Here is a 21,295-nt window from a genome sequence, read left to right as displayed (position 1 = left end):
CTTCCTAATCAAGTATTGTTGGCTAAATTGCTGACAGTCTGTTGTGTCTCCTCATCCAGGTCACTGCTGAAGATACTGAGCAGTATTAGCCCTTTAGTCAATCCCAGGGGTGCTTTGCTAGTTAGAGAACACAAGCCAGTCATTGAGGTATTCATCTGTACTGTTTGAGCTGAGTTGTCCACCCTGTTTTCAACACAAAGCAGTCCGTTCAAACCCCATACTTCCTCAAGTTATACCAGCCAGGAAAAATTGCATTCTGCTTGTTGACAGTGGTGATATTTTCAGTCTATATCCTAGCTCTTATTCCATGATGAAAAATTCTGTAGTCATACTTAAATCTGATAATGGAAGTTTCCTGCTGTCAGGTAACTGTGGTAGACCACTAAGTACCACAAAGACACTTGTTCACTTGCCTACTCTCTCGCACTCTGGACAGGGAAGAGAATAGGTGGAGCAAAAGCAAGAAAACTCATGGGTTAGGGTTGTTTTTTCTTTCCTTTGCTTATAAAACTAACAAGCAAAAAACAAGTGATGTAAAGGCACTTGCCACCTGTCACGTGTAGACTGATTCCTAGCCACTCTGATCAATGGCTACTTTCCCTAAAATCCTCCACCTTTCTGTGTTACTGCTGAGCATGACATTAGATGGCATGGAATACCCCGTTGGTCATTTTAGGTTAGCTGTTCTTTTTGTGTCCCCTCCCAGCTACTTGCACACCGCCAACCTCCTTGTTGGGGGGGGAGCTGGAAAAAGAGAGACTCTTCACCCCATACAAGCACTGCTCAATAACAAAACACTGCTGTGTAGCAACACCATTTTAGTAACAAATTTAAAACCTAGCACCATACTGGGTGCTATGAAGAAAATTAAGTCCATCTCAGCCAGACCCAATACAATTAGGCCTTGTAATTATCTTCTTTTTTTCCCCACTGTGGTATTTCCTCAAGTGATTGTGTTGCATTCGTCCTCTCCAGTCTTTTCACAGTGTATGGCACCAATATGCAATACTGCTATGAAATCTTACTTGGCTTTATATTTTTGGTTCCTTGTGTTCCTCAGAAGAAATGGGTCCACTGCCTTTATGAATAAACTCAGCAGCATAGACTGTAGGATTTCAGTAGTCCAAGACATGCCATGCTTAGAAGAATGGATTTCAGTAGTCCAAGACATGCCATGCTTATGGGCAAGTAGAATGTCTTGATGCACTTAGGGAAATAAAGCAACACAAGTGTCTTGGGTCAAATGGGAAGAGTTTCAATTTTGGGTTCAATGCCAAAGTTTGGGCCGATCAGCCTATATCTGAATATTTGCTTTATCAGAAGTTTCTGATCTTTTCCTGTTTCTTCTGAAAGTTTATTTAATACCAACAGTTTACTAACAGTTAACAAGTACTAATTAACAATCTGTGGTACTCTAAATCATAGTGCAGTAAAAAGACTTCTGAAGGGATCAATGCATATGAATGTACCAGTTAGACATTCAGTTCCTATTACTGAACTTCTGGCTTAGTCATTACTAGATCTGCCTGAAAATTAGTATTTCTGGCTCAGAAGAGCTATTCTTATTTTGTTTGGTTGCTAATCAACAAAATTATTATGCACCAGAAAAGTTAAATAAAGATTAATTGTGGAAATAATGAAGTACTGTGTGTCCAGAATGCGCTTCCTGGCCCCTTTATCTTAGGAAAAAAAACATGTTCTCATAAGTAACAACAGTAGCAAAATGACCTGAAGATTGGTTTTCTCAGTAGTTTTTATATGACTAGCTGTAGTTCTAGAGCCAACCTGATTTGCATACTGCCATAAAGCTGCAAATCCTTGTAGACCCCTTAGACTTGTAGGCTCTGTCTTTTGTTGGGAGCTGAGTGTTAGTTCTAGCCTTTTCTTAGTTTTCTTAGTTTTCTTTGGTTTACAGCAGCAGGTCAAAGTTCAGCTTTAAAAGAGGGGGAAATCTTCAAACTATTCACAGTAATTTAAACCACATGAGTCTTGTAACTTAATGGAGTTATTGTCTCTATTGATGGAAGTTATAGCAATGCTACTGCTGTGTACATTGGAATTACAAACAGCTTTATAAACCTCTGACGTCTATTTTAGTTTACTGTGATCCACACATTAATATTAATGAAATATTTACCATTTTATTTGTATGTAATAAATCACTGAAGATGTATCAAATCACAAACTCTAGTAAATATCTTTAGGACTATGAGAAGAGACTGCAGGAGAGGGATGTGGTTGACAGCAAAAATGTCATTGATGCACACAGAGCAGTTGTTGCCAACTATCTACAGAAGGTAAGCTAGAAAAATATGGATACACCATATTTCTCTAGGCCGTATTCTGCTTCTATACATGGATGCTTGATTTCCATAAATACTAAAAACTGATTATTCTCTAAACATGACCTACATATATCTTTAAAATTCCAAGTTAAGCCAGAAATTGGTCTAATTGAACGAGTGAAGATTTATGAACTAATTATTTTATGTTAATGAAAAAAGATGCGATGTACAAAATGACCAGCCATTCTGGATTTTTCTAGCAGTTTTGTAAATTATTTTTTGCTCAAGTATCCTAGGGATTTGTACTGTTGTGTTCCAGTTATTCACTGATTTCCCTCTCCTCCCTATTTTCTTTATGTAAGCAGTGATGTTAAAAACTTACCTTTATGAAAATGGCCCTAACCACTGTTAAAAATAATTTAATGCAATACATAGTGCCTTACCTTGCAGCATAAGGCAAAGTCCGTATCTTCCATCACATTACCTTCCTTGTGGTATTAGAGTAACATCTTCTCCCCTTTATCTTGATGTAATTTATTTTTCTAGTCTGTTCATTCTGCTAGGATGACATTCTCTTTAATACTAAGATTTACAAAAAACAACTGTAAGAAAGCATTGGTCATGTAACCAAGAGCAGTTTACAATTTCAGACATTTTGGCGAAATAGCAAGTGCAAAACATGGCCACCAGTGTCTCACCAGTACTGGAACTATCAAAAAGTGGATCAAATTCTAGTTACAGTATGGTAACTTTGTCACTCTTTTAGATTAAATACAAGTAGCCTTTTTAAAATAATATTTTGATATTTTACACTACTACAAATTGTCAGATATGCTTGCAAATTAGATTGTTTGCATCAGAACTGAAATTCAGTCGATGCTGTTAACATATTTATATGCCTATCACTCCAACACAAAGGTATAAGAATAATAACTTCAATAACAACCTTTTAAAAATAACAAAGGGAGATGTATTGCAGAAAATTGCTATTGCTGTCCTGCTAGTGATCTTGTAACAGCACAGTTTATGAAGGGATTACTGGTGTTAGTAGTTGGAAAAAGGCAATACTTTCTCAGTTTGCTTCCACGTAGCTTTTGGGAGATGAGAAGACTTTCATTTCTGTGCTTCAGTCTGTGAACTTGGCAGAGAAATTAAAGGAACTGAGGATTTAAAACATTTTTTGGAATCATAGTATTTGTAATACAGGCTTCACCAATTGTTCTGCAGTTAAAAGCATTGCTTTTATTCCCTATGACTAATACTATTTAGATTTTTCTACAGCCTTTTCTGCAAATTCAGTTAGATACGGAAAAGAGATGATTGTTAGTGTTATTTATTGGTCTCATTATTTCTGATTATGAGTTCTATGCAGGTAAGATTCATTTTCTGATTGTGTGCTTTCCTATGTTCTTATTCCTGGCTAGGCAGTAGGTTTCTAGAGAATCACTGTATTTGTAAAATGAGTTTATTTTATGTTCTGAAGAAGTATCTGATGGACAGGAATGTTCCTTGAACCATGATTCTTTTAAAAATGGGAAAAAATAACAAATGTCTATTTGGACATTGTGTTTAATGGACAGAATGCAAATATCTACAGTGATTTTGGATTAGGAATATACTTTGTTCTCTTCTCCCTTCCAATTCACAGGTTCGAGAATCAGTAATTAACCGTTTTCTCATAGCAAAACACCATTTCATTCTCTCTGACCTTGTAAATGAAGAGGAGATTCCCAGCCTGGGGTAAGGGAGCTACCTTTATTTGTTCCAAATAAAAACAATTAATGTAAAACCATCTCTTTTCTTTTTTTTTTTTTCCCCATGTGTATTGATGTGACTAACTGATGGAATTTTCTGTTTAGTGTATAAACTTCCTGTCAATAAGTACACCTCTACCAGTACAGACAGTGATCTACAGAGTGTATAAAAACTTCTTAAAGAAAAAGTCTGTTTGGGGCAGCAGTAATGTGACAGCATGTAGATAACATTCAGCAGGATAGAATCGTCAGGGTGTGATCTGATGACCTGAGCACTGACCTTGCTGGTGCCTCATGGAAGGGTTTCCAAATAGCAGACAAACATCAGAGGTAGTAACACCACTACTGGTTCTGTAGGTGATACTCATTTAGAGTCAGTGCATGGGCCCTGCAAATAATCTGGAATAGATTATTTTAATAGTAATTTTCTTTACTTCTCATGTATTTCTCTTTGCTGTTGCTTCATATGCTATTTACTTTTAGAAAGATTACTAGGTTTGGAAATTACTTCTTTTTTCCTTTAAGATGATTATTTGGTTTAATACTTTGAATTTTTGTTTCAAATCCCATATTTGTTGATTATGACATTTATCAGTCATAATAGCATAGACAACTCTTTATTAGTGTTGCTCACTTAAAATCTGTGTAAGTAATTAGGTAATAAAATATAGTTATTTTTTTCCTTTATCTAAAGTTGCTTGTTTTCACTATAAACCTGAGACCCTTAAGAACACACAAAGCTTTTTCTGTCATTAGTATAAATCTAAACAGTCCCATCTGCTGGAGATAGAGAGACTTGCTCTCTTACAAAAGAGTTCATCCTATTTTTTAGTTCGTGTTTTCACATCACAGAATGGAAAAATCCGAAGGAGACTATAGTCAGCTTTGGGAGACATTTAAAATCAAAACGCTTCGTTGATATTTTCTTATCATGAATGCTAATTCATGAATTTAAAATATACCATTATTTGTTTGAAGTATCAGTTTAGTTAGATATTTGAGCAATTCCTGGGTTCATGTTATTATAACAGGAATTACTGTGGTGGGGTTTTTTTTATTATGTATAAAGTAATAATGCCACTTGCATTTGTTTTTAAAGCAGGTTTTGAAATGTCTGCAGTGAATATCAGTGATGTGTAAAAATATACATCTGCTGTTTTTTCTTTTCCTATTTTGTATGTTTTTTCTTTGTTGTTTTTTTTCTTTTCTTTCTTTCTGCTTTGCCTTGGGTTCTAAGTTCTGAGGGTCCAGGGTATGTTGTGGCACTTTGATTCTGCTTTCTTTCTATAGGCTGTTGTTTGTTACACATAGCTGCATAATTAGGTTTTTTGCTTGTTCCAGAGAGTGGTAGCCATCATCTGCTAGATACCTTGTTTATAGCACTGTAGTTTAGATCAGTGTTGAAGTTGTGTCTTTGTCTTATTTGTACCTATAGTTTTGGAAAAAAAACAAACCACACCTTTTTTGCACATTCAAGTTATAATATCTGAATATAAGATAGAAATTGATTCTGTCATACTCAACAATTACAACATGTTGACTTTTCAAAGAGTTTTGTATGGTGCTAACAGGAACATGTATTTCCTTTTCATGTTAGTGCATAACTTGCATGTGGGTGATGGGAACACTAGAATATCGGATTTTATGCAAAAATTATTAAATATTTTTATTATTATTATTAGCGTTTTAGGACTCGGCCTCTTGAAACTGACAGAGACAAAACGACCACTAAAGCCAAAAAGAAAAGAAAGGAAGAAGGTCACAGCACAGAACTTATCAGATGGAGACATAAAACTGTTAGTAAACATCGTTAGAGCTTATAATATTCCAGTGAGAAAATCAGTTATGAGGTATGTTTAAATGCCTGTTTCCAGTACAGATCCATTTTCTGGTTGCAACTGTGTATTGAGGGCAGCTGAAGCAACTAATGTTGCAATTCAGCCATGTGTGTTGCTTTGATCCTCATAATAAAAACATATATACATTTGTCTTTTTATTAATCATTATAAAGAACTGTTGTTTTGTAGGTTTGTAGAATAACATGATCATTTATCAATAACTGCTAAATTCAAAAAAAGTTTTACCAAAAACTCTTCATCTGCTTGAGGAAAAAGTGTCTGGAAGGTAGCTTACATCTTTGACAATATTATAACTCTGGTAATATCAGATGAATTATACTTTAAGCAAGCCTGGTAGTTACATTCAGGGCAATCTGAATTGTTAGTATCTTAATTAAATAAAAAAAATAAGTATTAAGAAAACTCCTGTTCCTTATTGAGGGATATTTGCTTCCTGAGTGTAGTATCTTCGTCATGATTGTTTAAGTTAATGGACTGAGCCTAATTTGGCTCTGGCTGATTTTAAAGGTGACCATTACCTTCAGGCACATCAAGGCAATGCCTGCACTGCGTGGTGCTGCATCATGTGGAGGTGCTTGAGTTCTGAGCAGTCTGGTTCACTTCTAAAAGCAATGAATTAATACAGCATTCTCTCTTTCCCAAAATGAATACACCTTGAATTTAACTCAGAGGTGTTTTCAAGCTGACAAACTACTGTGTATACAGAATTTAGCATCTTCTGCTGTTTTATCTCTTTACTACAATAAAGGTTCTGTTGGATTCTGTAAATAAGTTCATACTGAGAAAAGCAGTTAATAGTAGAAACATGTTGCCAGGAAGGAAGAGGTGATAATTTGTATTCATTATTGTTATTACAAAAATAACTAAAACCTTTCCCAATCTTTTTGCATTATATGATATTTTATTTGAGCTCCTTTCTCCATGAATAGTTACAATTTTATAATCTCCACTGTGTTGTTATTACAAAAAAAGTTATGTGGAAACACTATAAAAGTAAACATGCTAATGTTTATTTTGTTCCACTCACGGGATGCCAGTTGTGTAATATTCATAGGAGTTTACTTTTGTCATAGAGGCCTAACCTTGATATCATGAAGTCCACACTGTATTAATTCTGTGGGGTTTCATCTCCTTAAACTGAAAAACCTATAACTTAAGGAGATTTTACAGGGGAGGCAGAAAAAAAAAAGTTTGGGGTTGATAGTTTTCAGAAGAGAGGCACTCCAGGCACAAAGCACTCTTTTGCAGTGAGGCTTACACAAGCTACACACTTGCTACTTGTTATTTGATTGAATAAATATATTTCCAAGGTTAAAGCCATAACATAAAAAAATCAGAAGTATTTACAGAATTCTGTATGGTTGATCCAAAAAGTGAGGGATTAATGTTTTGTAAGGTGTCCCCTCTTATTGTTGTCTGCTTCCTCTTGTAGCAAACTTCAACAACCATCCAAGTCTTCAAGGTCCTTTAACGAGATGTTTGCAGCTGTGCCATCAGCTCAGAGCCCAGCTGATAGCCCAGACTGGGCATTCAACCAGGTATATTACGAAACTAATATTTTCTGATTGTGAAGTCTAACATGAAGTTGTGAGCATTCCTCTTTTCCACAGACAGTAACTTTTAACATCAGAAAGATATCTTGTTAGTGAGGTTGGCACATTGCCCATTCTGTGATCTCTGTAGAGATAGTAAAGCTGCAAAAGGTTCAGAGAAGGGCAATAAGGATGTCAGAAATATGAAATGGGTACTGTACAGCAAAAATTGATGGGTTTTTTCAGCCAGAATTGCAGGAACTGCAAGTAGAGGAGGAGAAATATGGTAGAGAGGCACAAAATCAGGAGTAATATGGAGACTGTTGATAGGAATTGACTGTTGACTGACTCAGTACAAGAGTGAGGGATTGTCAAATTAAGCTGGTAGGAGTTCAAAACAGGCAGAAGGTTGTGACTCTTCATGCACCAATTAGTAGGATACTCAGAGAAGCTGCTTGCATGTGCTGTGGAATGAAGAGCTTTGCTTGCATTGAAGTGGGTACTGGACAAGTATTTCAAGTGTGATCCATTGGGAGTTACTAAATAGAAAAACAGTTACATGCTTAGGGAAGTCCTAAAAATTATTAAGGTCTCAAAGAGTAATAAGAAAAAATATATGCCTGCTCTGTTCATACTCTTCTGTCTGTGTCTGCTCGTGGCCATTTTCACAGCCTGAATTTTGAACCTAGTGCACTGTCAGTCTAAACGAGCTCAGCCATTCTTATGACTGATGCTGAAACAACATTTGCTTGCTATTGACAACTGAATTCAACATCCTTCTGAATGAAGATGGAAGCCCTTGAGGATTTTTTTTTCTGTTTTTCTTACCATATTCCTTCAATATTACTGCTTCCTGAAAAATAGAAAACATTCTACAATATGCATTTGAACACTAATGAAGTGTTCCATTAAGGCATTTTTAATCACATTAGAGGTTTGTTGTGTCTAGTAGGAGTTGCTTATCTGTGATAGGGACCAGTTTCAGAGACAGCCAGGATTGCAGCAGAAGGCTTCTTGGATTACAGATAAGAGGATATAAGTGCACTTTTTTCCACTGGTGTCTAGTTCACATGTTCTATTTCAGTTTCTTTGATTAGATAGCCAGTAGCTTTACCACTCTCAGAGGGAAAAGTGGTTTTGCTGGTGTATATAAATATGTCAAGTATTCTGAATACAGTAGTTCTCGGAAATGCTAACATATAAAATATTTTTAAAGCTTTGTAAATGCTTAGAAGCCTGGAAAGTGCAGTATTTAAGGTGTGTTAAGGTTTTATCTGGGCTGGACAAGCCTGATCTCCACGAAGTATATGTTTACTTTTCTAAATACATGAAAATGTGTAATTTAGTAAGTTCTAGTGAATTTTTATAGTGATCTGTTTCTTTTGTTTTGATCTCTGTGTATAGGTTTTAGTTCGCCCCTTTGTAGAAGTTTCTTTTCAGCGAACAATCTGCAGGACAACAACAGCAGAGGGTCCAAACCCCAACTGGAATGAGGAACTTGAGCTTCCATTTAGGTGTGGCAAAAATGAAACCAAATTAAGTCTGAGTAATTCAGATTCAATTTGAGCATGCAAATTTATTCAAATTTTCCACTTCTGTTTAAATAACTTTTTTGGTTTATTTAACCTTCTCAGAGCTCCTAATGGTGACTACAGCACCCACAGTTTGCAGTCAGTGAAGGATGAAGTCTTCATTAATGTTTTTGATGAAGTACTTCATGATGCTGTAGAGGTGAGTTCATCATTGAAGGACAGTGTACATGAAAGAATATTATGAGCTTCTTGGAAGTTGACAGACTTTTCAGTGTAATAGCTTCCACCCTCCTGAGCCTCATTTTTTTAAACTGTTGGAGAGAGCAGTCTTTATAGTGTTAACTTTGGCTGTACAAATAGAGCTTGTACTATATTATCTGCTGTTAGAGTTAGACGTGTATGTAATCTATTTTTACTGACATTTAATAAAATTGGAGATGCTAAAATGGAGAGGCAACATATGCACTCTAATCTGAATTCTTTTATTAAACTGAGTCAGAATCTTTTACAGAATTCCAAAGGAATGATCCAAGTTTCTGTATTTTTTTATTCACTATCTTTTTATGCTCTGTCTCATCCTATTTTACAAGCTATTTGGTGAAAAAAACAAACATCTTTTTGTTGTATATATTAATGTTTTGGAATGAGATTAAATTGCAAGTACTAGTAAGAAATTTTTGTAAGCTCTCAGTGTTGGCATAACTCCTTCCCCTGCTGAAACCAGTGAAAGCTTTCCCAGTCTATTCAGCATGCACAAAAATAGCAGCATTCAACCTTCTTGAAAATAGTACCCAAATATAAATAATGCACACATTTCACTGAGAACAGAATTCTGTCCTCAAAATTAAAATGGAATTTGATGAAGCAGAAGGAAGAAATACACAGTCTTGAAGCACACATGTCCCTCTAGCCTTTAGAGAATCTTTTTTTCTATTCTAAGTAACTTGTAGGACATCCCTGATAGGAATACACACAAAAACAATGCTTCCATTCCCCAGGGTTTCATTAGATTTTCACACAATTTTACCTTCAAAATGCTTCTTTAAATACTAGCAAAATTTTTCATTAGAATATCATGGTGTCATTTACTTTGAGAAGATTCTTGTGGACTTGTCAGATGTTTGAGTTCTCCATCAGAGGTTTTACAGAAATTGAACCCTGAAGTGCAAGTATTTTTTGTCATGCACCATGACTTTCTTGTATTAGTTCAGGATCTGGCATGCTTGAAAGGCATGCAAAACAATCATTGGTATAACTGAACTTTATAGTAAATTATTAAAACAATACCGAATTTTTATTAACACCTTAATTATATTGTTGATTGAATTGAAGGAAGTGAAGCTGTCTTACAAAGTTTTATACTGGATGTCTTTTTAATAGGATGATCGTGAAAGAGGAAGTGGAATCCATGCTCATGTTGAGAGACACTGGCTGGGATGTGTTAAGATTCCATTTACTACAATATATTTTCAAGGAAGGGTAAGTGTCAACTTGGAGTAAATCTCTTAAGATACAGAACTGGAGAATGGTAAAAGGCTGATAATGGAATGTCAGATTTAATGACATTCTCTGTACGTTAGTTTATTTTTATGGAATTGTGTCCTTCAAACCACTGTTTGCTGTCAGATTTGGTGAGCATTTGTCAGTTCAACATTTTGAATGGAAAAGAGATAGACATACTTCCACACTGACAATGCAGGCTGGCCTTCTCCACTAATGAGGTTAAAAGTGCAAATTCTTTACATGGTTTTGGCAGTGGCTTTTGAGATCTCTGGTATTGCACAGCCTAGATGGATGAACTATGAAGAGGAATATAATTTAGATAGGTGATAAGAAGCTTGACCTCATTTTTCTTTTTTCGCACTTCTCATGAATCACCAAATTTTCACCTTTGCCTCTCCCCATTTCTCTTTCCTCCACATTTAGAACTTTTCAAGGGAAGATTTATTGAAGATATATCAACAGTTAGTTATGGGAGTGATACTAATGCAGGCAGGTCTTGATAGGGGAGAAACATTTTTTTTTGTCCAGCCACCCATCCTGGGCTTAGGTTAAGGAAAGTAATTTTTCAAATCCATAGTCCTATCATATTGTCATCTTGCTGTAGGAGTCTTTCTGCAAGGCAGTTACTTTCATGTGTCGATCAAGTCATATCACAGAAGTCCCAGTTTCTTAATTCATGAAGATTCTGACATCAGTTGCGTAGGTAATGGCACATTAATTTGCTTTTCTCTGGCTCTAATTGGGCACTTCTCAGACTCTTACAGATTTAAGGCATACTGTGAGCCTCCTGGATTCCTTAGGTGAAGGAGAAGTCTTCAGGGGTCTCAATTAATTTAAGTGCAGTGCTTGGAGTTCAAAGTGGTTTTCTTGGGCTTCTTGTTATAATTATCATGGGATTCAAGAAATTATGGGATTCTTTCCATTGCTGAGGAATTTTGGGCAGTGGACATCTAACCTGTGCTAGTCCAGTTATGCTAGATCATTAATAATATGCTATCCTCAACTTGGGCGGTTAATCAATTAATTTAGGTGTTTGAGGGTTGTGGTGCCCTTACAGAATGAAACTTTGACTTCAAAGATGATGGACATAGTAGGTTTAGCCTTCTCCATGAGTCTTTGGGCCATTCTAGGCAGACAATGTCACATGTGACCACAGTAGTTACAGATCAACAAACAAGAAAGAACAAGATCCTTCACTTTTTTCAGGAAAAGTTCTGTGCTGAATGCATGAAATCCATCTGAGAAGTGTCTGCTCACACTGAGAGACTTAATGGGCAGACTTAAAACATTTTACCAGACTGCTGTTGTAGAGAAGGACAGACTGCAGTATGTAGAGAAGGACACAGCTTATAGTCTGTCTTTGAGGATTACCAATATTGATGTCAGTGTCTCTTCTTCAAGCCTCTTGTTGGTGTATCAGCCTTTCTGTTTTAGGACCAGAGTAGCTCCAGGATTCCTGTCAGATGCACTCATGACTCTCTTTGAGGAGGTGTTGAGTTTGTGATTCCATAAGCAGTGTGAGTGCCTGCATTGATCTTGCCATCATCAGAGATTCTTTTCATCTCAACAGGATTTCTTACTGATTTGGGAAAAGCCTGATCAGTCCAGCAGTTCTATCAAGGTGCATCTAGCAATTAAATATCAGTAGCAATTAAGCATTTCTTCATCCTGTTCCACTGTACTGCAGCAGAGTTACTTATTTAGAATTTTCTTCTTATCAAAACTTATTTTTGTTCCTAAGTGTTTGATGGGCCAGCCCAGTGAGTCGCATTCATCTTCCATGTCCACTGAAGACATCATTTTTGATGGCAGTCATCTGAATTCTGCCCAAATCAGGAGGTAGATCATCTTGTTTTTCTCTTTAAAGCAGTGTGCTTCCACTGTTGAGATTTGCCTGGCATGACCTTCTTGAAGGACTTTATCTTCTTTTTGTGGTGGCAGAGTGAGGTGCAAAGGGTGGTTGAGGCTGTCAGAAGCCATGGAGGGGAAGCCGGTTGAATGGGCACCCAAGAGGCATCGGTAGCTTTAGGGTAGAAGGCATCCATCTATGGATATTAAATATTAGTACAAATAATATGCAAGAGGGGCTAAAATCCAGTTGCAATTAATGCATTTAACACTGAGATACCTTGTGTTTTCCCCACAGTTAATCAGCATATATGTCATATTCTCTCATTTTACTGTTGTGTAATTCAGATAAATAAAGAAATCAAAGGAGCAAAATATTTGAATACAGGTAGTAAATTTATTTGAGAAGGAAGTTTTGGTTTTTTGCTTCTAATGAGAAATATTTTCCTGTAAATGTTGTAGATTGATGGTACATTTAAGATGGATATTCCTCCAGTCCTTCTTGGCTACAGCAAAGAAAAGAACATGGGACTCGAGAGGGGTTATGATTCTGTGCGAAATCTGCGCGAGGGCTCGTATGTTACCCTGTTTATTACCATTGAACCACAGCTTATTCCTGGAGAGTCAATCAGAGAAAAGGTAACTAATCAGTAATCCATCACATTCTTGCTTTTTGTTTCACATGGTGCAGGTTTTGATATGCATTTAGAGAGGTTATGCTCAGTGTGCTGAAGACATGAAAACAAGTATGGTAGGACTTGCATACAAATTCTGGGTGTTCTACTTCAAATTTCTTAGCTCAGTTCAATTTAGTTGGAGGCACCATTAAGCCAGATGGACATTTAATACATGAGAAGTAACTTTCACCAGGTACCTAGTTCCAGAGTTAACAGGAAGCAAATTTGCATTCATTATCTGTGAGCATACAATTTTCCCATTACTTCTGTAAACAAAAAAGTATTAATGTGTTTGTTAACAGTGGATGAAAAGGAGGTGGCAGCTGCAAATATAGTATTTTCTTGCTTCTGTGTTTATACTATTCAAATAGAGCATTTATTATTTATGGTTGCATGCATTCCTTCAGATCTTGAAGACAGTTATTTTTAAACAGCAGCTGTTATTTTTTTCAGTTATTTTTCTAAACCAGAAGCGCCTTACACTAACAGCAACAATATGTAGTTAAAATGCATACACTGCTTGCTCTTTTATGTAACATTATGCAATGAATTTGAGATCCATTTGGCAAGAATGTATGTTTTTCATGAACAAACAGCAGCAGATCATTTCCAATTCAGTGCTACACTGGTTACTTATTAGACCAAACAGGAACTGGAGAGAAATGCCTATGGTTAAGTAATTTCTTTTTCAGAGTAAATGTAAAATTGTATGATGCATTTTAAAAGCCCTTTTTCCTGATAAATTATAGTCTTGGAAACTATCCACTCCTGTGTTTTCTTGCTCTCATGCAATACTGTGGGAAGTGTTAACAGTTGAACTGTTGAAAATACTGTTGAAAATAAAATTAATAAAGGGCATTCATGGATGCCTTTTAAGGTTAATCAGTTTGAATGATAAGATTATTATTACTAGGACTCAAAGCTATAAATATAAACTTAGCAGCCTTGAAGCTTCTTTAGTAGCTGAGTCCTTAGTTGCTATTCCTAGCCATTCCTTCTGTCATTTTACATACTCAGGTACTGTTTAGGGTGCTATGCTTAATTTTAGTTTAATTTTCACTACCTCTTTTTATTTCTTCAGCTATTTTTCCTCTCTTTCTTGCTGTCCTTCCTGAATCTCTATATAGATGAATGAAATGCTTAAGGTACAATATTAATAAATAAGTTTTAATTCCTTTTATTCACCATTTAAGATTTAGTGTGTTTTTTGCCTTTAAGCAATCATTTTGCCGTTTGTGCTCTTCAACTCTGATATAGTGCTTGTTTATTTGCCAGTAATATTTGCAGTGAATTACTACCTACAACTTTACAAAGTGCTGGAAGCTGCATGCTTTAGCTGTTGGTTATGGTTCAGAAGAATCACCAGTGTGTGTCTTCTCTGCTGACTTGGAGGCCTTAGCTACAGGGCACTGCCCAGCTGTTCCACTCCTAGTTAGTTTGAGAAGAAGGGTAACAAACAACAAAGTGGTTTACTTGGAACCAAAATTCTATGAAGCATGATCTTTAATTCTCAGCACCACTGGAAATAGACAAGAGATTCTAAGTAAAAAAACTGTTTTGACTGATCCTAAGACCTTTAAAAGATGACATAATAGGTGACATATGAACAAATAAATGTCATTGTTGTATAATTAATATGTGCTTTTGAATCCTAGATTTGCCTCCAGGGAATCGCATCTAAAAGCATTAAAGCTTTAGACAAGTCTGAATGATAAGGATTTATGTAAAAATTACTTGGACCTTCTCTGCAAATATTTGGGCATTAGTTGGGGTTGTTGCAGTACTTACATAGAGGTTACTGGAATTTTGTGCATAACCTCAGTTGTCGTTTTAATGGAGTGTGATGGAATAGCATGTAGGATTAGTTCCTAACAATAATTGTTTACTTTTAATTAATGTGTGGCATTCCATACTCACCCCTGCAGCTTTACTTGGCCGTAACTTCCACTGTGTTTTTCAGTGCTTTAAGAAAGCCTGTACTTACAGGTACAGGTCATTATGTGTGTTTGTAAGTAAATGCAATTTGCCTGATTTTCCATCACCTTCACCTTTCTTATGTCTGTGAGCCAAAGAATGTACTGCCAGGAAAGTTAAAAATGCTGCTAGGAAATAATTTTACACTCCTTGTCTGATCCTGTAAATGGTGTAATAAGGCCAAATATAGTAAAGACTTAAGCCCAAACTATAAATAAAACTGTTTTTTATTAACTCTACTGTCTTTTGAAGTTTGATACCCAAGAAGATGAGAAGCTGCTCCAGGCAGCAGAGAAGTATGAAGCTGAATGTACATCAAAGTTTCCAAACCGTCAATGCCTAACGACTGTAATTGACCTCAGTGGGAAAACAGTTTTTATTACCAGATATATCAAACCTCTGAATCCACCACAGGAGCTTCTTGATGCCACCCCAAATAGCTCTCAAACAGTAGCAGTAAGTACTTAGAAAAGATAGTGAAGTTTCTGGGATATATATTTCAGAATATGTGTGTATGCACGTGCACATGGGCACATAACATTGTATGTTTGCTATATAGCTTTGTTTTGTGGAAAGGAAACACTAAAGATACAGAATAAAGTTGTAATGACTGTGTAATACACAGTAAATCTATGCAGAATGATGCTGGGAAAGGATATTTGCTTTCTCTGGAAAAAAAGTATATTAAAGATTATTGTACTTTAAAGGACAAAGAATTATGCCAAACTTCAGTGACAGTAAAACATACCAATCTTTGATACACATTCTAAAACGAGCCAGCTGCAACTGTGATGAGGTTAGTCAGTGTTTTGTCATTGATGTCTGCAGAAACAGCATTGTGCTTCACATCTGGTATCAAACCACTGGTGTTAGATAGCCATGTCATGGATGGAAGGTGTGACTTGTTCTTTTTTGTGTTCTTGCAGGAATTGGTGGCTCGATATGTTGCTTTGATTCCTTTTTTGCCAGATAGTGTGTCATTTGCTGGAATTTGTGACTTATGGAGTACATCAGATGTAAGCAATGCATTAAACACAAGTCCTTTATCTTCCTGCATATGAGGTAACATCCCAGCAGCTCTTGCTTCTGGGAGAAGTTTGTACTAGATGAGCACTTGAGGTGCTTTCAGACCTATTATTATATATATATATTATAATAACTCTATTATTGTGAGGTCTATTTTTCTTTATAAGCCATTTATTTCAAAGAATGAGGACTAAAGCTGCAGAAAAGTTGCTCAATCTTGGTATGAGCCAAAATGTTCGTTTTTGGTAAGTTGCAACTGATTGGCCCTAAGAATGCTTAGGGATTTAAGTTTTTCCTGCTTTTTGGGGTTTTTTCCATTATAAAACAATCCTAAGTGGCTAGTCATGCACAAGTGAAAGGGTGCTGACTGATGGAGAATTAAAAACTAGACTTAAAATGGACCATTGTAGTTTCAAGGAACTAGAGAAAAAACATTGCATATAATGTCAGAAATAAGAGGAGACAGCATTCTTTGTCACATACAAATACATCTTATCTCTAGAATTACAGCAAATGTTAAGCATAGATTACATTTTTACTGTCTCAGAACTTTTCAGCGTAACTCAAAAGACAAAGACCGTAGCTCATGTGGTAGCATTTCTGATCTGCATTCATGGATTTTCTCAGCATTCATTTTTCATCCTGCATGTTGAAGCAGTGCCCAATAAGTAATACAGATCAATTGCAAAGATCTGAGAGGACTCCTTTGTTTCAGAAACATATTAAGAACAAATTGAGAACACTGCATAGACTTTTTTTTTTTTTTTCTCCTTGCATCTCAAATAGCAATTTCTTTATCTGCTGTCGGGAGATGAGGAAGAACATGCTGTGCTCTTGTGTAATTATTTTCTTGGTATGGGGAAGAAAGCCTGGCTTATCATGGGAAATGCTATTCCTGAGGTAAGATTTTTTTTCATTTGGTTTGAATATTCGCTTTGATTTTCTGACATCTTTGGTGCCCACCAATGGATAGAATTGTTTCTTGCTGGTATGCTTTTCTAGGAAGTTTTCTTTGGAAGAAATTCTCTAGTGTGAGGGTGGTGAGACACTGGCACAGGTTGCCCAGGGAAGTTGTGGCTGCTTCTTCCTGGAAATGTTCAAGGGCAGGTTGGATTGGGGCTCTGAGCAACCTGCTGTAGTGGGAGGTGTCCATGCCCATGCAGGGGGTTGGAACTAGATGATCTTTAAGGTCCTTTCTTGCATATGGAATTTTGCATCAGTTCATGGCTGAACCAAGCTGACTGAAAGGAACCTGTGTTTTAAGAATGGTTCAGGGCTGTTTATGTCTAACATTTCTCTGCCACAAGAAAAAGACAGAGAACACATCATTATGTAACTGTTAGTTGGTTGACTTGCATTGAACTTGTAAATTCTTCCAACCAGTTGACCCCAAAAGTTTAATACTCCAAACAATACAAACCATACTGTCTTTGTAGCCAGTTTTAAAATATTTCTCATACTTTTTTTTTTTTTTACTTCCTAGGGACCAACTGCCTATGTATTAACTTTGGAACAAGGCCAATACGTAGTTTGGAATCCCAGTACTGGATGCTTTTATGGACAGTATGATACTTTCTGCCCCTTACAAAATGTGTACTGTCTGATCAGCTGTGATAATGTAAGTGTACCCAGCACTGTCACATTTCTATACACTTTAGAGTGAGTCTGAAACTTAGAAAACACAGAACTGGTGAGTTTAAAAAAAGAGCCCTAGGGTTAAACTGAATGAAAACTCAAATATAAATGTTTGCTCCTCATTTTTTGGAACCACTGAACAGAAACAGTGAGTCAGGCTTCCATTGTGCACCAAAATATAGCAAACATTTGCTTTCCTTTCTTGTATTGAAAACATGCCTGGAGAAGTCATTTGCAGTGTTATGTACTTTTAAGTTTTGGGTTTTAATCTTCTAGGGTCTTACTCTAAACAAAAGACCTTTTGGGTGTGAATTTAATATTCTAAGGTGCATTTATTTCAGAAGTGTCACTTCTCTCTGCCATTGAAAGTGTTCTGGGGGGGTAGTTTTGATCAGTTTGGGGTTGTTTTGTATGGTCTCTCCCTCTCACTGGTAATTACTAGAGGGAGTCAAGATTAAATAGAATTTTTTTGCCATGTAAGTATAACATGTTCCATAGCTATGATATGGTGAAAGTTAAAACAAAATTGCTTTCTTGTAGATTTGGTTTAATATGCAAGACTATGATTCCCCAGTACGGATAAATTTTGATACCAGCAAACCAAAACTTTGGAAGTCTTTCTTTTCCAGAAGTTTGCCATACCCAGGTCTCTACAGCATTCAGGTATTAATGGATCTATTACCAACTCAACTGAAGAGATTGCAATCACAGGCTTAGTATGAAGAAGTAGAGAATAAGATATTTATGGCTAATTATATTTATTTAATAGTATTGGCTCTTAAAAATATTTTCCCAGACACTCCTTAAAACATGAAAACAGGAATAGGGCAAAGTCTTTGGTTTTATATGGAATGAATGCACAGCTGTTGTCTTCTGTGTAAGATCTCAGAACAACAGTGAAGTAAATGGGACAAATCTCTTAACACAACCCTATCCCAAGAAGTAACATGGTGTTATAAAGAAAATGTCAACTTTTGCCTTACAGCTAGGAAGGCATTATTTCAAGCTGTACACACATCCTTTGCAAACCACCAGGAATTTTTCTTGTTTACTACAGGTACAGTTTCATCAGAAAAGAAAAAAAACACATCATTACACACAAACATCTCAAATGTTTTTATTAAAATACAAAATAATGGTCTACTAAATAATATTCACATAATGGTACTCACATGTTCATTCTCAGTGGAACTCCTGAAGTTCCATTGCTGTATAGCTAGAAGAAACTGTGTTTTTTAATATTTAACCTTTGTATTTATTGCTAGCCTGAAGAATTAGTTTATCAGCACTCAGACAAGGCTGCTGCAGTGGAACTACAAGGCAGGTAATTTTACCAAAACAAATGTTGTCAGTGCTCATCACTAGAGGTGGAACATCTTTTTACATCCCCCTCAAGTATGTTCATGCACAGGTGCTAAAAACCTGCTTTGAACACTAGGAATTGACAATGGCCAAAAAAAAGTCAGCTTTAAATGCTCTTTTAGAGATTACCAGATAGAAAAAACTGATCTGGCAGTGCTGTAGTTTCCTAATAAGCAAAAGAGGGTTGTAAGCCCCTGGCCTCCCACGGTTAGTGGAGATGCAGGCACCATATAGCTATGCTGGGATTGCTTTTCTGTGCTTTTAAATAGCACTCAATTTAACTGAGGTATTTATCTTCCCCGTAAGTGTGTCAAGGTGTCCAGTAAATACCAACCTGTAGTAATTAGTATATTTTATTACAGGATTGAAAAACTATTAAAAGATAAGATTATGGAATGGAGACCAAGGCATCTAACTCGCTGGAACAGGTACTGTACCTCTACCCTCCGTAACTTTCTACCACTGCTGGAACAAAACCAAGGCAAAGATGTAGAAGATGACCATGAGGCAGAGCTGCAAAAACAGCTGGGAGATTACAAGGTACAGTTGTGAATGTGTATGGCTTGTGCATAGAACTAGGAGACTAAAGTCCTAGGATTTAGTACCGGTACTCGGGTATAAAAAGCTTTTGTACCACAAGATAAACCAATGCAATATTTATGGAGTGAAGGAGTGATAATTTCTTTGATTTCATTTGTTGATGTTGAAGATAAAAACCTCTATTGAATATAAAGATAAACTGGCTGCACTGTTCTTGTGTTACTGCTGTACCAGAGCAGTCACTACCTCCAATACATAAATGCAGGTGCTGTCTCCAAGCACTGAATGCTTCTGTGTTAATCAGTGCAGTAGTTCTCAAGTCTGGTCAGTATGAACCTGGCACTGGTGCTAAGTAATGCAACACAGTCCACTTTCAAGGACAGCAATGTGCTCTACACTTCAGCTGTCTACTCTTTGCTCCACCCTTTAAAGACAGAAGAATACTTACTTCAGTATTCATTGATGCCACTAGTGTATTTATACATTTCCTCCAGACCGTTCTAAAGGGTTAGTCCTTTTGCTCTTCAGGTGAAACACTCATGTTACCAATACTGTGCATAACCATGGCAACTTCCAAAAGAGTTGAGGTTTCTGTTGGACCTGAAATGTATTATGGGCAAGAAACACCTGCCACCTCACATCCCAAGCCAGAAGAATATAATGAATTAAAACCAGTTAAGAGGAAGAAAAGCCACAAAGTTCTGCTGTATGCCTTCAGTAACATCCTTTTATTCTACTGGATTTCTAAATATCTTTAGTTTGAACAGAACCCAAACTACAGAGGAAAAACATCCAAAGTTTGCCAGGATTATATGAAATAGGGAGGTGGTATTAAAATACAAAATGTGCTTTTTATTGCATCTCCTCAGGCCAGCAACAGAACAGATACATTTGCATGCACAGTGAAACAGATTTAATTTTAAAACTATGCATTTATTCAGGTGCCTTTACCTTTTCTTCTTACCTTATGAGGTGTTTTTTTTTCCTTTCTTTCTTCCAGATCTCTGGATTTCCCATTCACAGGCCATTTTCTGAAGTCAGGCCTTTAATAGAAGCTGTACACAGCACAGGAGTTCATACCATTGACATTTCCAATGTTGAATTTGCTTTAGCTGTATATGTTCATGCGTATCCCCAAAATGTTTTCTCTGTATGGATTTATGTGGCTTCGCTTGTACGAAATAAGTAGTATGGACTAATCAGAATACTTGGAAGAAATTTGCTAATGTAAGGGTAAATAACAGATTTCTCACACTTCTGAATCCCAAGTGAGAACCTGATTTTGAGTAGCTGCAAATACATGAGCTTTATTCACCCTGCAACCACTGAAGATATTTAGTGGTGTAAGACACATTTCCTTTAAAAGTTAAAGACAAAGTATTTTAATAAACGTTTGTACCAAAAAAGTTAATGAGTTTGTACTAATTTTATACAAGAATTTCTGACTGTTACTATGTAGTACAAGTTCCCTCAAGTTACTTTGCTAATGTTTTACTAGGGTAAGTTTACTAAAAATAAAATTCACTTCTTAGTGTGTAAAGTGGTGTTAACTGCTAATGCTGATATAAAGTATATATCCTTTTCCTGCAGTTACCTTACTAATTAAACTCTTCCAGGCAAAAATGATGGTGGGTTGAGCTTAAAAAAGGATGTTCATCAGAACACACCAGAGATTGCTCTTAAGTTTAATTCCAAATAAGTCTCAGACCATCTAATAAATACTAGACAAAATCTTTGGTTTAGAACCTGTGGTTGCCATGACAGGTTA

The 21,295-nt window shown here is 36.3% G+C and overlaps 1 protein-coding gene across 1 annotated transcript in view; it reads left to right on the top strand.

Moving 5' to 3' along the window:
• CC2D2A (coiled-coil and C2 domain containing 2A) overlaps nt 1-20,716 on the top strand; it is a 48,068-nt gene extending 27,352 nt beyond the window's left edge. Inside the window, 16 exon segments of the mRNA XM_010003100.1 lie at nt 2,205-2,297; nt 3,934-4,025; nt 5,722-5,889; nt 7,331-7,436; nt 8,835-8,944; nt 9,065-9,161; nt 10,343-10,441; nt 12,776-12,952; nt 15,217-15,420; nt 15,891-15,980; nt 16,777-16,890; nt 17,474-17,608; nt 18,166-18,288; nt 18,891-18,949; nt 19,350-19,527; nt 20,528-20,716. Coding sequence (XP_010001402.1) covers nt 2,205-2,297; nt 3,934-4,025; nt 5,722-5,889; nt 7,331-7,436; nt 8,835-8,944; nt 9,065-9,161; nt 10,343-10,441; nt 12,776-12,952; nt 15,217-15,420; nt 15,891-15,980; nt 16,777-16,890; nt 17,474-17,608; nt 18,166-18,288; nt 18,891-18,949; nt 19,350-19,527; nt 20,528-20,716 — 2,034 coding nt within the window.
• The last annotated feature ends 579 nt before the right edge of the window (nt 20,717-21,295 follow it).

The sequence above is a fragment of the Chaetura pelagica genome, unplaced genomic scaffold (assembly GCF_000747805.2).
Source record: "Chaetura pelagica isolate M959 unplaced genomic scaffold, ChaPel_1.0 scaffold147, whole genome shotgun sequence".
Classification (NCBI taxonomy): Eukaryota; Metazoa; Chordata; class Aves; order Apodiformes; family Apodidae; genus Chaetura; species Chaetura pelagica.
Note: the sequence above shows the minus strand (reverse complement) of the source record. Positions and strands in the feature narration are given on the sequence as shown.